The sequence below is a fragment of the Thermobia domestica genome, chromosome 16 (genome assembly GCF_964235325.1).
Source record: "Thermobia domestica chromosome 16, izTheDome1.hap1.1, whole genome shotgun sequence".
NCBI lineage: Eukaryota > Metazoa > Arthropoda > Insecta > Zygentoma > Lepismatidae > Thermobia > Thermobia domestica.
This window is the reverse complement of record NC_137469.1, coordinates 41,476,804-41,493,353: the sequence shown is the minus strand read 5'-3', so window position 1 is coordinate 41,493,353 and position 16,550 is coordinate 41,476,804. Positions and strand designations below refer to the sequence as shown.

At 34.8% G+C, this 16,550-nt stretch overlaps 1 protein-coding gene across 1 annotated transcript in view; it reads left to right on the top strand.

The window, feature by feature from the left end:
- Positions 1-16,550, top strand: part of LOC145673037 (pleckstrin homology domain-containing family J member 1-like) — a 61,747-nt gene that overhangs the window by 237 nt on the left and 44,960 nt on the right. The window contains exons 2-3 of the mRNA XM_081742370.1: positions 33-279; positions 16,047-16,129. Of these exons, the coding sequence (XP_081598496.1) occupies positions 177-279; positions 16,047-16,129 (186 nt within the window). The 5' untranslated portion in view covers positions 33-176. The remainder of the gene's footprint in view (positions 1-32; positions 280-16,046; positions 16,130-16,550) is intronic.

Below are 16,550 nucleotides of genomic sequence, written 5' to 3'. Positions count from 1 at the left end.
AAAATATATACATTATGTAATTCTTTCCGTAGGAAACTTGAAGCGGAGACATGACATCAATTAAATGAAGTTCTTGAAGCGAAACGGATGAAATATTTAAATATTTGGAGTGCCTACGTTTTTAAAGATGAATATAAATTTTTCCGCTAAGTAAGGACGTTGGACATGCTGTTATTATGCGTTACAATGAAAGAGAGTTAGCCGAAATCGCTCTTGGAGACTGTGAACTGGAGGGGCGTTTAAACTACCGAGCACCAACCAGTGGTTTCACTCAAACAGGTAGGTTTTGTTACACTTGTACTTGAGACAGAAATATGTTTCGGCAAATCTTTAGTTTAGGCAAGGCAGTGACAGGAACTGATTGCATTAAGTACAAGGGCAATATTGTAGTAAATTAAAGTCCCCTTATTACTGTCTTTTTAAGGTCGTACATAGTCTATGAATAATCCCTAGCAACAGAAAGGAACCAATGACACCTGTGAATAATACTAACAGTGACGGGATATCACTGCCTTGCCCAAAGTAAAGAGTTACCTATGTTTCTATAGAAAATACAGAACACAGGTACAAATGAACTATACTTCCAATAATTCCATTGAAGATCATTTACTAGAAGGCTGTATCATTTAGTGCAAGGGTATAAAATATCGTGCTATTGTTTTAAGCGTACAGGTTTACTTTTTGCGCAACACGAAAGAATTGTTGAAATATCATAATTCTTTCACTAATTTCCTTTTTATTGTCCCCAAAACGGTTTCCGCAGGACATGAAAATATCTCACTCTGTACAGATAAAATTCATGAGAGCCACAAGAATTAATTGTTGAAAGATTACAATTGCTTTGCGATTTGCGTATAAGTACGACTTTCAGATGTGTAGAGGGGCCACAAAAAGTAATTGTTGGAAATTACGGTTTTGCGATTTGCATGTAAATACAACTTCAGGTGTGTAGCATAAAAAATACAAACCACCCTGTGATAGATTGCCACTAAAAGCACGAGTGCTATTTAACCCAGTCAAAGCAGGACAAAGCTGGTGGGCCCACGGGGAGATGCGTCCGAAGGCAGCAGGCGCGTCGGCGATGATGTGTATGCATGCAACCGAGAATAGTGGAAGAAAGTGGGTTTTAAAAATGATATGAGTTTCAATAGCACTCGTCATGGTTTCATACGAGTGACACTGCACTTATAAACATAAAATGCAGGTCCTGTATACTGCAGAAATATGCCGCCGGTAGAAAATAGCATCTAATAGTACCATCTTTCATATGCACTCACTCACTTTAGCCATTGGGGGCCGCGGTGGCTCAGGGGTAGAGCGTTCACCTCTGGTGCTAGGGGTCCCGGGTTCTATCCCAGCCCCCGCCAAGTGAACTTTGTGGTGGACAAACACCGTGTGCGTGGGTTTTCTCGGGGTTCTCCCGTTTCCTCCCACTTTCTTCATTCCACCATTTCATTCATTACTCATCTTCACCGTCTCCTTTAGCCTAACCGGCATAACCGTGGGACGTAAAACTCAAAGATTTCATTTCATTTCATTTTCACTTTAGCCATCGTAAAATATTTGTTATGATTCTACCCTAGTAACCCTAAAATACAGCTGTATTACCATGTATTTAAATCTGTCGCCTGCAGAAATCTGTTTCTTGTAAACATGTCTTGTCATACAAACTATTGAATTTTACCTGTAAATCTTCCAAAATGGGGTGCGTCAAAACTACACCTGTACCGTTTTAAATATCTATACTTTAAGTAAATAATTTAGGATTTCTTTCTTCACAAAATTAGCTAATAGTCTTTTGTCAATTGTTGCTTGCAGTGGGGTTGTATTCATGGGTGCATGGTACACTTCAGGAGGGCTTCAACATTATATATCATGTGCAAACATATGCTCTAAAAGCGACAATGTAAAAACGTGAACAATCCTGTGCTTGGTGACCTGTGATTGCTCTTTAATTTTAACGTACTACGATTATGTACCGAGAATGAGGGAGACAGTGATGAAGAGATGGAGAATTTGGTGGAATGACGAAAGTGGGAGAACTTCGAGAAACCCAGGCACACGGTGTTTGTCTTGTGTAGATCAAGTTTAAGCACACACGTAGTAATTGTTCAAAAAAATTATAATTCACTAATTTCACCTCATTTAGCATAGATGGAATTTAAGGGGTCTCTCACAAGAAACTGTTGAAAAACTACTATTCTTTTATTATTTGCGTATAAATACAGCGTCTAGGCTTATACGGTAAAGATTATAGTAGAAGACACAAACCAGCCTCTGCTATGTACCAATAAAAACACGAATGCTATTTGACCAAGTCTCAGAAGGTAAAGCTAATGGCGCGGGGTTGCGTCCGAAGAGAACAGGCGCGTCAGCGATGACAGATGTAAACGTAAGCAAAAGTTGTGACAATACATGCGTCTATACAGCGACATAGCATTTGTTATGGTTTCACACTAGTAACGCTACACTTGTAAACATAAAATATAGCTCTTGTAAACTGTGCAGAATTATTCCGCCGGCGAAAAGTAATATCTAATACAGTTATCTTTCATATGCACAAAATTATTTGAACCATTCAAGAGCAATTGCAATGAAAAACAGTAATAACCAGGGTAGTGAAAAATCCCAGCCCAGTTGGTTTTATTGGGTAAAATTTGGTTTTATTAACCAAAATTGGGTTTTCTTGGGTAATATTTTTTTTTTTTTTTTTTTTTTTTTTTTTTTTTTTTAAATTTTGTACGCATATTTAAAGCCATATTCCTACTTAATATATCATTTAAGCGTATATGTACTACTGTACACACGAAACTACCGAATTCCCTTGTGAGACTGCGGTAGTTCACCTCTTGCGCGGGTTCCTAGTGCAATCCCAGCTCCCACCAAGTGCGTTTCGTGGTGGACAATCATCGTGTGCATGGGTTTCTCGGGCTGGTTTAGTCATGCCACCATTATTATCCATATAATCACAGTCTCTCTTAGCCGTGGTACATAATCATGAGACATTGAACTAAGCTTAGAAATAATAATAATAATAATAATAATAATAATGCCCAAGGAATACATGAAGTCCCATACGCGTTTCGTGAGACACACACTTTGCACCGTTTGACACTCGCTTATATTTCGATTTCTGGAAAGAAGGAAGTACACAATTTTCTAGAGTAACAAAGAGGTCGATAGTTTTACGTAATACAGAATAGGAATAAAATCCCCTCTTACACTTCTGATTCAAATCCCTGTGCCAGCCGTCCTGAGTTTTCAATTAAAACACACGGGGCAAATACTGGGATAATACCTCAAGTTCAGGAGCCAGAGACAAAATAATGGCTTTATTGAATGGATGTTGTTTCTCTAAAGGAAATAATTTTTAAAGAACTGAAATGTTGGAAATGTATTTTTTTCTCATTTTCAGTTGCCAGTTTGGTTTCTTACAATATATTTTACGATTAAAGAGGTTTTGTAGCATACGATAATTGTACTGTGTTTCACATACTCCATCAGATACGCAAGAAGAATTAGGGAGGTCCACGATCTGATTGCGGTTAATGTTGAGAAGATAGAGGTGTATCTTTAGTAATTTCCTTTTTCAAGTGATGCGTTCTCGATTTGTAAATAACTGGTATATGGAAAAAGACATTTTATCTCTTTATATTAATACCCAAATATATATAACAAAAACAAAAGAAATATAGCTGCATTACTTTTGATTCCATACTAGCTGAAGTGTCCGTTCTTTGTACGAGGAAAATTAGGCTCAAGGAAAATGTTTGAGCTCCGTCTGCCCCTTAAAATACGCATATCAATGAAAGTGTAGTAAGATGTTCTATTTCTGGCATGATTTTTTAATCCCTTTTTCCCTTGGGAAAGTTACCTTCTCCTTCCCTTACACCCTTCTCATTTCAAACTGTTCAAGCATTTCACGTGACGCGGTCACAAACAACAAACAACATCGCTTTCAATATGAACAAAGGAATCATGGAAAATCACCCCCTCTCCCTTAAAACGAAAATTTTCAGAAACACTACAGCACATGCAAGCTTATTTTTAATGAAAAGTTTATATGCCGAGTTTAATCTCCCTAACTTAGCGAGCTCGTGTATACTTTTTTTTTTTTTTTTTAAACATGAATTTTGAACTGCCTCTACTTCTCCTAGGATGCGCCCTTGAATCAAAGTAATATAAAAATCCCAGCTCAGGATGGGAACTAACTACTTCTTTATGTTCAAAAATTCATTTCAAACTGTTTAGCCGTTTCCCCGTGTGATGCGATCAGAAACAACAGGTAAAATCGCTTTCAAATTATAGAAAATGCTTCCCTTTCCCACTTAAAATGGAAACTTTCAAAAGTACTGGAACACGGGTCCATTTATTTTAGTGGGAAATTTACATAAAAAATGTCATCTTCCTAACTTAACAGAATCGAGAGATACTAAGATTTTGACCATCCGCTCCCCCCATTTTAATCAAAGTAACCTGATTAAACACGTAGTTTGACGTACGTGATGGCTGCATCCAAAAACTCATTCCAAACCGTTGAACCGTTTTCCCGTGTTGCGCACACAAACAAAATTCTTTTCATTTTTATATAATAGATAACAGTATTACAGCGAATTTGATCGAGCGCAAATAAAATTAATTATGAATGATTCCCAAACCTTTTATTTTTCAATGGTGTTCTGTTCAGTTCTGGTTGTAAATACATATATTGTCTCGTAACTTAAAATAATCGTTTTTGTTACTATTTGGAATAAGTGATTATGGGAGATTGCTTATTGTTATACTCGGTAGTAAGATAATACTATTTTGATGCATTTTGATAATTTAATGAAGGTACATAAAGAAAGGTTATGACAATAATATGTAGTACATAAAAAAGGTCATGACAATAATATAAAAGTTACAAATTAACAAAATGTGCCTGTCATGGAGAAGACCTCCATGCACAAACTTTTTATGCGTTGTTTCTCGGCATAATTAATAAGTACTTACAAAAGGTTATAGCGGTACAGGCTGAGGTCCATCCTGATGAGGTTCTAATGGTCGACTCTGTCTGTTCTGACTAACTGCAAATGAATGACCAAAAACTGATCCATTGTTTACAATTTCATACGTTTATATACTCTGTTTTTGGCTTTTCACCTATATGCAGTTTCTTATTTTGTTTTTATTTATTTAAACATTTTCACTTTTATTTTTAGCTTTCCTTTTCTTAAAAGTTCGTTTACGGAACCTCATCCTGTTTGTTTCTTTTATATTTTTAATTTTGGAAGTTTTAATACACATTGAAATGAAATTATATTACAATATTATGCCAATTTTGAATCTAGGCATACACTAAGAAGTACGATTAATATTTCAATCCAAGTTTTGAAGTGTATTTTTTGACATAAGCTTTTTTGGTTTTTTACGTGGGTTTTACCCAATAAAACCCAGTGGGGAATTTTGGGCTGGGGAAAATTCCAACAACCCTGGTACTAACCCTACATGTGGAAACATAAAATATGGCTGTATCACTATTTAATTGTGCTGCCTGTAGAATTTTGTTCCTTAGAAACATGTCTTTCCACGAAAAGTATTGAATTTTACCTGTAAATTTGGCAAAATATATTCTGATTTTCACGAAGCTTTGCACCTCTTGTAAACAATGCAGACTGCAGTGCAGAAATGTTGCCAACTAATTAAACAAAAAAATGTTATATGTAATTTTGTGCTAAGAAATGAATAAACAAACTGAAGGGGGGGGGGGGGGGAACAATGAGATTAAAAATGAAATGGCATGGGCTTTTGATAGGAGAATCAAGAACCATTTTCTCTCGTTTGCAGTGGCGTACGCACTGCTCTCCTGAATCTTTGAACTACTATGTAAACGCAGACACGTACCAGGAGGAAGAAGGACAGAACGTTGCATTTCTTCTACCAGTGTAAATTACAACTAAAACTTACTATTCCCACTCCTAACGTTTCCTCTAGCTGAGAACCTACCTAAAATGTTAGGATTCAGAGCCACTATTACATGATGACTTAGTGGCCCTACTACAGATCTATGGTTGGATGGATGAGTTAACGTTTATCGTCCCCTTCAACAGCAAGTTTCTATGAGGTTTGGACCTACAGCCGAACGAGCGATCTGAACTACACGAGTTTCCTCCGGAAATCGAACGCGGGTCTTCCGCCCGATGACGAGTACGCGGATCATGTAGCCACAAAGGAGTTAATTATCAGATCTAGAAACATGTGCAGTTGTACTCACGACTTCTATTCAAAATTGAGCTCTTGGGGAACCACGGTGGCTCAGTGGTAGAGCGTTCACTTCTGGCACATGGGGTTCCTGATTCGATTCCAGCTCGCGCCAAGTGAACCTTGTGGTGGACAAACACCATGTGTGTGGGTTTCCTCTGGGTTCTTCAGTTTCCTCCCACTTTCTTCAATCCACCATTTCATTCATGTTTTCATCATCACTGTCTCTTTTAGCCTAGCCTGGTTTATATTTCTTCAGGTTTATATTTTCTGTTGTAGAATAACATTATCTATGATAGTGGGAAATTGCATTTCATTATCTCCTTCCACTTATGAGAAACAAGCAAAAAAAAAGGTAAATTTTGTATTACATTTAGCAGGGTTGGCTGGTTTAAACCAAAAAACGAAAAATGTTCGTCAAAGTGTAAATGTTCGTAAAATCGTAATAAACACACATTTGTGGGTTATCACGTTTCACTCCCGTATATTATTCGTATTATATTCAAACCTAAATTCCCCATTCATTACTCAAAAAGATTATACTACAAAAGCAACTTTTTTTATATAAGTTTATGAATGTTTCTTTTGTGAGTTTTTTATAGTTTGTTATTTTTGTTATGCAGTTGCAATCAAAGGAAAATTCTAAATATTGTTTCGTTTTAATAGTGTTTATTGTTGATAAAATACATCGAAATACCGTTCTTTGGGGGGGGGGGCATACAAACCCCACGAGAGGCATTTATTAAAATCAGAAGTATCTTTGGTATCTATTTATGTATAAATGAGTCAGAGCCAAAGTGGACTCAATTAATTCGTATCTTTATTCACTTTTCTTACTGATTTGCAAATTAAGTCGTTGTATTTCATTAACTTGGACTAAATTAATTCTTCTGCACTTGAAGTATTTTGAAATTGTCCATATGTAATTCTGTATAATGGTTTCACTTGTGCAACTGTTTATCTTTTTATCCTTCGTAAATGATTCTTGACAATTATATTAACAAGTAGACCTATGTAAAGATCAGTACAACATATTTTTATCAGGAGTCCTTCCTGAGTGCGTCGGCAGAGGTATCGTATTTGTGGCCAATTAGTCCCGGTTTCGATTTCAAGTGGAGCACAGTTTCTCTCGGATGTAAGCCGAGAAGCGGTTTGGATTCCGCTTTAAGCTTATGTGACCCCTTCCATCATAACCTGGTTGTTGTATAATAACACCAAGGCAAAACAAACTTATTTCTGTCCATATGTGATATAAATATATAAAGCAAATTATTTAAACCAGAAAACCTGGTTTAAACAAATAATAATAATAATAATTATAATAAACCCCAAAAAACTGGGTTTTTTGGTTTTTTCAATAAAAACCATGGTTTTTGCTAACCCTGATATTTAGTATGTCAGGCTCTTAAGAGCTTGCCTTACTAAAAATAATACAAAATTAACCATTTTTCTTTTGCTTGTTTATTCATCAGTGAAAGGAGGTAATGAAATGCAAGTCACCACAATCATAGATAATGCTATTCTACAACTGAAAATATGAACCTGAAGAGTGTTCAGTGTTGCCATCCATAGAATTTACAGTGTTGCCATAATAACACCGCCCCTAAAATCTAAGCTAAGACTGCGAGTAGAGGAACGAACTCAACTGCATTTGGTTACGTATCATATTGTTTTGGTTTCCTGTGAACTACTTTTTAAATAATAGTTGTATTTAGTTTGTAATAAACAAAATAGTTTTAACATACGGTTATTAAAACTAAATAATAATGTTAATTAAAAAGTAGTTCACAAGAAACCAAACCAACATGATACTTAATCAAATGCAGTTGAGTTCATTCCTCTACTCGGTGTGTTAACTTAGATTTTAGGGAAATTGTTTTTCTGGCAACACTGTAATTACTATGGATTGCAACATTGAACATTCTTCAGGTTCATATTTTCAGTTGTAGAATAGCATTATCTATGATTGTGGTAACTTGAATTTCATTATCTCCTTTCACTGATGAATAAACAAGCAAAAGAAAAATGGTGAATTTTGTATTATTATTAGTATGTCAGGCTCTTAATGGTTGATAATCAATTTAGGTCAGAATGTAGACGTTCATAAGTTAAGAATCGAGTTCGTTCGTGGAGGTGATCCATCTAATTGGTCTCAAGATATGGAAAATGAAAAATAAGTTTCCCATTGTTAGATAGTCAAAAATTGAACTGTGTCTATGAATATTTGCTCCATTTATGATGTGTTAAATATAACAAACACTACTTCTATTAACTATGTATATGTATCTAAAATATAATGTAAATTAAAATATTATATATATATATATATAGAAAACATTACATATTCTTATCACAATATAATTCTTGTATTTTAAAAGTAAAAACCATATACAAATCAGGGTTGGACCCACCTGAAAAAACCCGCCTGGGTTTTTGACCGTTTTGCTAGTATGTGATTGGTACAACTAAGGTGATCACATTGAAAGTTATTTTTATCAGATTCTGAACTTTCTTTGGGCGAATTATATGCTTTCACTTTAAGGTAGGCAACAACATTCAACATAAGACTTTTATAAAGTTCTGAATGCACTGAATGAATGAAAAAAAAAGAAAAAAAAAGAAAGCTTGTGATAATTATAGTACAAATTAATGTGTTGCTTATGCGTATAGCCTATCTGAAGTAAAATAAGTAATTTTATATTTTAGAAAATACTTTCCGTGAATAGTGTGCTTCCTGACGACGCCGCCGAGGAACTTTACCCCTCACACGTTGACGTGTTTAAGGTCATAGGTGCCGGTACGAACAGTAAATATGTAAATACATTAGACCAATTCCATTTCAAATCGTCCAGGCAAACCACAATTGGTCCCCATCATAGTATCATCTTTCATTTATTTTATATATATGGGATTTACAAGCAATATTATTAGACCCATATTTTTTCTTTTAGCTGAAAAAATTTTTTCCTTCGATATACAGCCTTCCAAAATGGCTGCCCTCCTCTCGGATTGCTCAAAAAACTGAAAAACATGTCAAATTAAAAATTTTATTATAGAGAAACGAGTGTACTTAGTAACATAATCGCAATAGCAGGAAGAGTATAAAGTTGTATGTTTCGGTGGAGGGCCAAAATTCGTATATTGGTCAAATAGGAATCGCGCAGTTCACTCGCAATGTTGCCAACTTTGGTGAAATTTTTGCTAACTTCAACCATTTTTTTTTCTGTCCTCACGAGCAATATCAACCATCTGCTTCTAGCATCGAAATCTACTCCATAAGGTCTCTTGAAAATGTAAAGGACTTACGTTTCTGATCATTACATCCCACATTATAGCATGATGAAAAGCTGAAAATTTCATTAAGACGCCATGTTTGGACGCCATTTTCACAAAAAACCCACCTTTTAAAAATCTGAATTTTTTACATGTATTGGAAAAGCACTTAAGTATTTAATATCCGTTAACCGTTCATGCGGCTGAAGCCCCTAACATTCGCAATTAATTATTGAAATTTCGATTTTTGTACTTGAAATGTAAATATTTCCTATGGACATTTAGATCCTATACACAAGGCAAATTGAAAGGGAGTCTGAAAATTTTAAGAGATGAATCCTGACATCAAATCCAGTAGAAAAGTTCCTATAAACATGAGTCGAATTCCGCTTCTTTTTCGAGTTACAGGGTTTCCAACTTGGGACCCAAAATCGGCCCGGGACAATAGAAAATAAAATATATATTTCGCGGTAAATCAGAAACTGTGTGTTAAAGCTTTGATAAAGTTCAGAAAGTTGATTTGTATCAATATGATTTTTACGTGCGTTGCAATTCGGTTGGCAGTGTTACCAACTTGGTAGAACTTTTATTTGTTTCCAAATGACAATACGTGTTTTTTATTTGATATTTGGTATTTGTTAATGATTGTAAACATCACATGAAGCACAATTTTCCCCACATCACCACAGTTTTCGAAAACTTACATGTATTTCATTAAAAGGTTTTATCTCGTGCGTTATTAATAGTTTTAAACATTAAGTGTGAATTTCACCTGATGTTTGCCATCATTAGTAAAACCAAAATGTCGAATAAAATCTACGTCTGTGTAAGTTGTCATAATAATAATAATAATAAGAAGAAGAAGAAGAAGTATTTTTTATTATTGCAAAACCTCTCGCAACTCCACGCATCAAGCTCGAACTTGGTCAAGAGGTTCTGCTGCAACCACGAAACATTTTATTACGTGATTCGGTGTCGTGAACATCATCCTAGGTTCACTGGAACCATGAAAATTGTTTTCACTGGTAACTGACATTGTAGTGCACTAGTTACAGTGTTTGTGTGAATAACAATGGAGAAGTTCTATTACAGTAAGGACCATATTAAATGTGTTGACAATGATGTGTTGAAAGGCATAAGAGGATTGTGTACAGAAAGAATTCCTTGACAAAAATTTTATCTTGCGGTAAAATATATGTATTGCGTACGGCGCGTCAACCAAAACGTAGTATTAGGAGAGGATGATTATTTGTGTAAAGGGTGCTTTGAATATTTACCGTGAACAACGTGAATATATGTGAGATATTGGAACCACGGAAGAAGGTGTAAATATGAAATTATGCACCAACAAGATAAAGAATTTGTTCCTCTGAATGTAGATTTGGAAACCATTAACCAGACAGTCAACATGCTAAACATGTTGCCATTAAAACGGCCACTATCGGTGAAACCTAGACGTATTGTCATTTGGAAACAAATAAAAGTTCTACCAAGTTGGCATCGCTGCCAACCGAATTGCAACGCACGTAAAAATCATATTGATACAAATCAACTTTCTGAACTTTATCAAAGCTTTAACACACAGTTTCTGATTTAACGCGAAATATATATTTTATTTTCTATTGTCCCGGGGAGCTCCCTCGTGGCTAAGCGGTTAGCGTACGCGCCTTTGGCGTGGGAGACCCGGGTTTGATTCCCGGTGGGAGCTCATGTGGTTCGGATTCCACGTTAATCAGTAGGTCCACGTCTCATATAGCCTCACTGCTGAACGGGACGTTAAACTCAGAATCAACTCAACTCTATTGTCCCGGGCCGATTTTGGGTCCCAAGTTGGAAACCCTGTAACTCGAAAACGAAGCGGAATTCGACTCATGTTTATAAGAACTTTTCTACTGGATTTGATGTCAGGATTCATCTCTAAAAATTTTCATACTCCCTTCCAATTCGCCTCGTGTATAGGATCTAAATGTCCATAGGAAATATTTACATTTCAAGTACAAAAATCGAAATTTCAATAATTAATTGCGAATGTTAGGGGCTTCAGCCGCATGAACGGTTAACGGATATTAAATACTTAGGTGCTTTTCCAATACATGTAAAAAATTCAGATTTTTAAAAGGTGGGTTTTTTGTGAAAATGGCGTCCAAACATGGCGTCTTAATGAAATTTTCAGCTTTTCATCATGCTGTAACGTGGAATGTAATAATCAGAAACGTAAGTCCTTTACATTTTCAAGAGACCTTATGGAGTTGATTTCGATGCTAGAAGCAGATGGTTGATATTGCTCGTGAGGACAGAAAAAAAAATGGTTGAAGTTAGCAAAAATTTCACCAAAGTTGGCAACATTGCGAGTGAACTGCGCGATTCCTATTTGACCAATATACGAATTTTGGCCCTCCACCGAAACATACAACTTTATACTCTTCCTGCTATTGCGATTATGTTACTAAGTACACTCGTTTCTCTACAATAAAATTTTTAATTTGACATGTTTTCAGTTTTTCGAGCAATCTGAGAGGAGGGCAGCCATTTTGGAAGGCTGTATATCGAAGAAAAAATGTTTTTCAGCAAAAGGATAAAATATGGGTCTAATAATTTTGTATGTAGTTTCTTATATTAAAAAATAAACTAAATCTAAGACAGTCATGTGGTCCACCCTGGGCGATCTGAAATGGAATCACTCATTAGTAAAACTATTAGTATTATTTCTTACCTTTGATGGTAACAAAAGTATAGAGTAAAATTTGGTTTTCCAACAACAACAATTTAGTTCAGTCATTTGTTGCTACCCTTCAAATAAGCATTCTGTAGAATCAGCACCAGCAATAGCGTATAAATTCTTGTCAAAATTAAGAAGCTTAATGCTTGGAGCTCTCAAGACTACGTAACGCTTACTATTTTAAGTGCTGAATTCAAACTTCAGTATTAATGGAAGTTTCGATGTACAGTAAAGCAAGCTGCATTTTCATGGAAAACCCGTCGTGAAAGAAGTGTTCGGGAAATTCCCGCAATTGAACCCACATAGCATTGGAAGTGAATACTTCATCAATAAAACTATTTATTTTCAGCTGGAAGATATTTAATTTCATTTAAGACATTTTGAAACATTTACTTTATAAAATATGAATTATATGCTTATCTTTGTTAATTGATTTAAATTAATTTTCAGAAAAGAATTGTCTTGCAACAAGTGCTCGGGAAATTCCTGTAATTGAACGCACAAAGCATCGAAAGTGAACCTTAACAATATAACCCTTTATTTTGCGTTGAAAAATATTTATTTTATATAAGACATTTTGATGAATTATGTCTTTGTTTCATATTAATATTGTTATTTGGTATTCGTATTTGGCGAACGTCATTGAGGCTCCTGGGATGACTCGATCTACATTGTTCGTTTGTCTGCCTGTACCACACAGTGTTCAACTTCCGGTCTTTTAAATTTTCATAATACAAGCTGGAGACACTCTAAATTTTCTGTATAGATTTTGGCGGCATACCAACGTAAAATTACAAAATGGCGCCTTTTTTTTTTCAAAATAGCGAATATCCACGCTACAAAGGACAGTTTTCGGTCTTTCAAGTTGAAATTTTCAGAGTAGAAACACGAGAGACTAAATTAGCTGTATATATTTTGGCGGCATAAAATTTCAAAATGGCGTCCATTATTCAAAAAAGCGGGTGTCCGTGCTACAGGGTGCAATTTTCGGACTTTTTAAGTTGAAATTTTAATTGTAGAAGCACAAGACATTCTAAATTTGCTGTATAGATTTTTTCGGCTATCCAATATAAAATTTCAAAATGGCGGCCATTTTTTCAAAACAGCAGTGAATAGAAAATTGTTGCAAGTTATGACAATGACAATCTTGAAATGTAAATCATATTTTAACATTTTTACCCCAAAGACACTGAAGTATTTCGAAAAAAAGCCAATTAAACCTGAAAAACCCACATGGCCCAGGTGTTTTTTTTTTTCAAAATTACCCGGGTTTTTTCAAACCCTGATACAAATAAGCGAATACATATAAATTATGACATTTACTTCACAAATAATAACTGCCCATTTTCGCCCAAGATATAACCACAGTGTGTAACTTCTTCTAATCTTAACTATCATAGACATGGCCCTTACTTATGATTAATTTCTGATCAACCAACTATTTATTGCTTTTCATCCTAACACCCATCTATCCCTATGGGAATAATTATGGGTATCATCCTTATTTGGTAGACTTTACGCCATGCAGTTGAGTTCAGCGGGCGAGTATAATGTTCAAGATGCATAATACTAAACTGTTCGTGCAAATTCTACTCGACAAATCTAAACAAGTTAAAATTTTCTGTTTTCAAATGTTCATTCAACTTATTCACGTTTTTGAATGGGGAATAAAGCTGATGACTAAACTCTTCAGAGTCGTTAACACTGTAGACGATGCTTCTTCACTGAAAGCTGACATAGATATGTTATGTAATTGGTGCTCTAACTAGAATCTTGTCTCTAAATCCCAATAAATGTACTACAATCTCTATTTCTTAAAAAAGAATTTGCTTCAACATATATATAATGTTAACAATGTACCTATCAAACGCGTTTCATCTCAAAAAGATCTAGGTGTTGTCTTTGATGAAAACTCTCCTTTGCAGATCATATCGATTCGATCTCATCCAGAGCTATAAAACTACTTGCTTTACTCTTTAGATTTCCAGAAATACAAAGTGTCCCTGCCCGTACGATATTTTATAAGGCTTTTGATTCTCCCATCGTTGAATATTGTTCACCTGTATGGAACATAGCAGTGCCTACTAATCTATCTTGCATTGACTCGGTTTTAAACTCCTTTCTTGCCATAGTTAGATTTAGAATTCCTGAGTTAAGTAATTACTCAAAACAAGAACTAATGTCTTTAATAAACTTACGTTCCCCTGACAAACGACACCGCGGAGCTGATTTACTTTTCCTGTATAAGATCATCAATGGCAAAAATTGATTCTGAATTTTTACTATTGCAATTAACTCCCGTGTTCCTCAGCGGCGAACTCGCTCTCAACTTGCTAACTTATGAGACACCTAAGTTATCGATTGTAAAGCGCTCCTTTGTATATTGAGAGTTGAATCTTTATTTTATTCTTTTGTATTAAGAGTTGAACCTTTTTTGTGTTTTGTTTTTGTTGTTGTTTTCCTTTTGCCTTTATGTTGTACAGTTTCAGCTAATTGGCCTAGTGCTGTATGAAACTTTGTGAATAAATAAATAAATAAATGAAGAGTAAGGAAAATAGCAATTATTCAAACTTCATTTTTCACGTTTTTTCACGTTGACACTGTTACTTGTGCGCTTTTTTTTTTCTTTCTTAGATCTGAAAAACATATTCGAGAATGTTATGAAGACAAGGAAAGTTTAGAGTGAGGGACCAGCATAGAAATTGCTAAAAGAGAACATTGTTCAAAATATTGGTATCATAAGTTGCAGAGATTTGTTTGAAGTATAAGAATATTTCTAATACTATTCATTGTTCTATTACTATAATTTTTATGTATTCCATTATAAATTGGCTGACTTCTTAGTTTGGAAACTTGATAATTAATAAAATATTGTATATTAATAATTCTAATTAAAATTCTACTCGTTTTATATATACCTAAAACCTCTTAATTTTGTAATAGGATGCATATCAGATAAAATAAAATTATACTTTCCGAAGCACTCAAATCGCAATAAACGCAAATGTTTCAAGAATAAATGTATCACAGTTGTTAGTGCGCATCCCTTAAGTAATCCACACTGCGTAACAATTCATATTTTAGTCATTTTTCTCCATTGTAAGAATGCTTATGATACAATTAAGGTTGTGAGCACACACACATATATATATCTATTTATTTTGTCGGCTTTTTTTTTCAGTTTACATTTAGAAAATTGGTAATAAGAACAACGCAGGTCTTTCTCCAAGTGATTGGTATTCAAGACGAAGTGAGGTGAATAATAAGGTTGCTGTACATAATCTTAAAACACCATAAGTTAAAATCCAGAAAACTTAAAAACAATGTTTTAATTACCATTAGAGATTATCTCTACTGTTCTGGTAAGCTCCATAATGACTGTATGGTTAGCGTACGCATCGTCAGCGCGGGAGATCTAGGTTCGATCCCCGATGGAAGCTTATGTTTTTCGAATTCCACATTAAGCTATAGGTTTCACGGCTCGTATAGCTACATCGCTTTAAAAAAAAAAAAAACAAACGCTAAATCCCAATTTTTCTAATCTACTATTTTGATGTTTATTTGCTTTGATGCTGATAGAGGTAATAAGACAGCATAGAATATTAACGAAAAAAATTTAAAGAGGAAACTGATCATAATATGTAGTTCTACAAGCAGCTTCAATTTCTGAAGGGATGCCACTGAATATGGCTACATTTTGTCGTTGAAACATTTGCGTTGATTGTGACTTCGGCGCTTTGGTGGGTTCACTCTTGTTTCGAATGTTCTGTACCTGTTCTATCTCTTGTACTAAATAAATGAAATTTCATTTCAGGATTTAAGGAAAGATGGTTTAAATTAAAGGCCAATCTTCTTTTCTACTTTCGTATCAACGAATTGGGTCAAATAGATAAACAGGTAAATTGATTATTTTATTTCAGGCTAATGGCTTTATTTTCTAAAACGACTTTTAAAAATTCTAACCAAACACTTTAATATGAAAACACATTTTCTGATATTTGTAGGATCTTTTAATCGTAGGTCTTCAAACAAACGTTTGAATGAAGTATATGGAGAAGTTTGCATGCATAGTTTGATTGTCTTAGTCTTTTTTTCATAGTACACTTATTTATTTATTGCTCTCCATTTCTTTAATGCGCGTTCTCTAAAGATGACACCAAATCATGGAGATCGATTACAGGCACAGTTAATAAAAAAGAGTTCTAGATCCTCGCGAATTGTATCTAGAGATGGTCTTTTCATTAATCCGTCTGTAGACTCTCTCCGATTAGAAGCACATCTTTGTTCGCCATTAAAGAGATTAACCATATCCTGAACT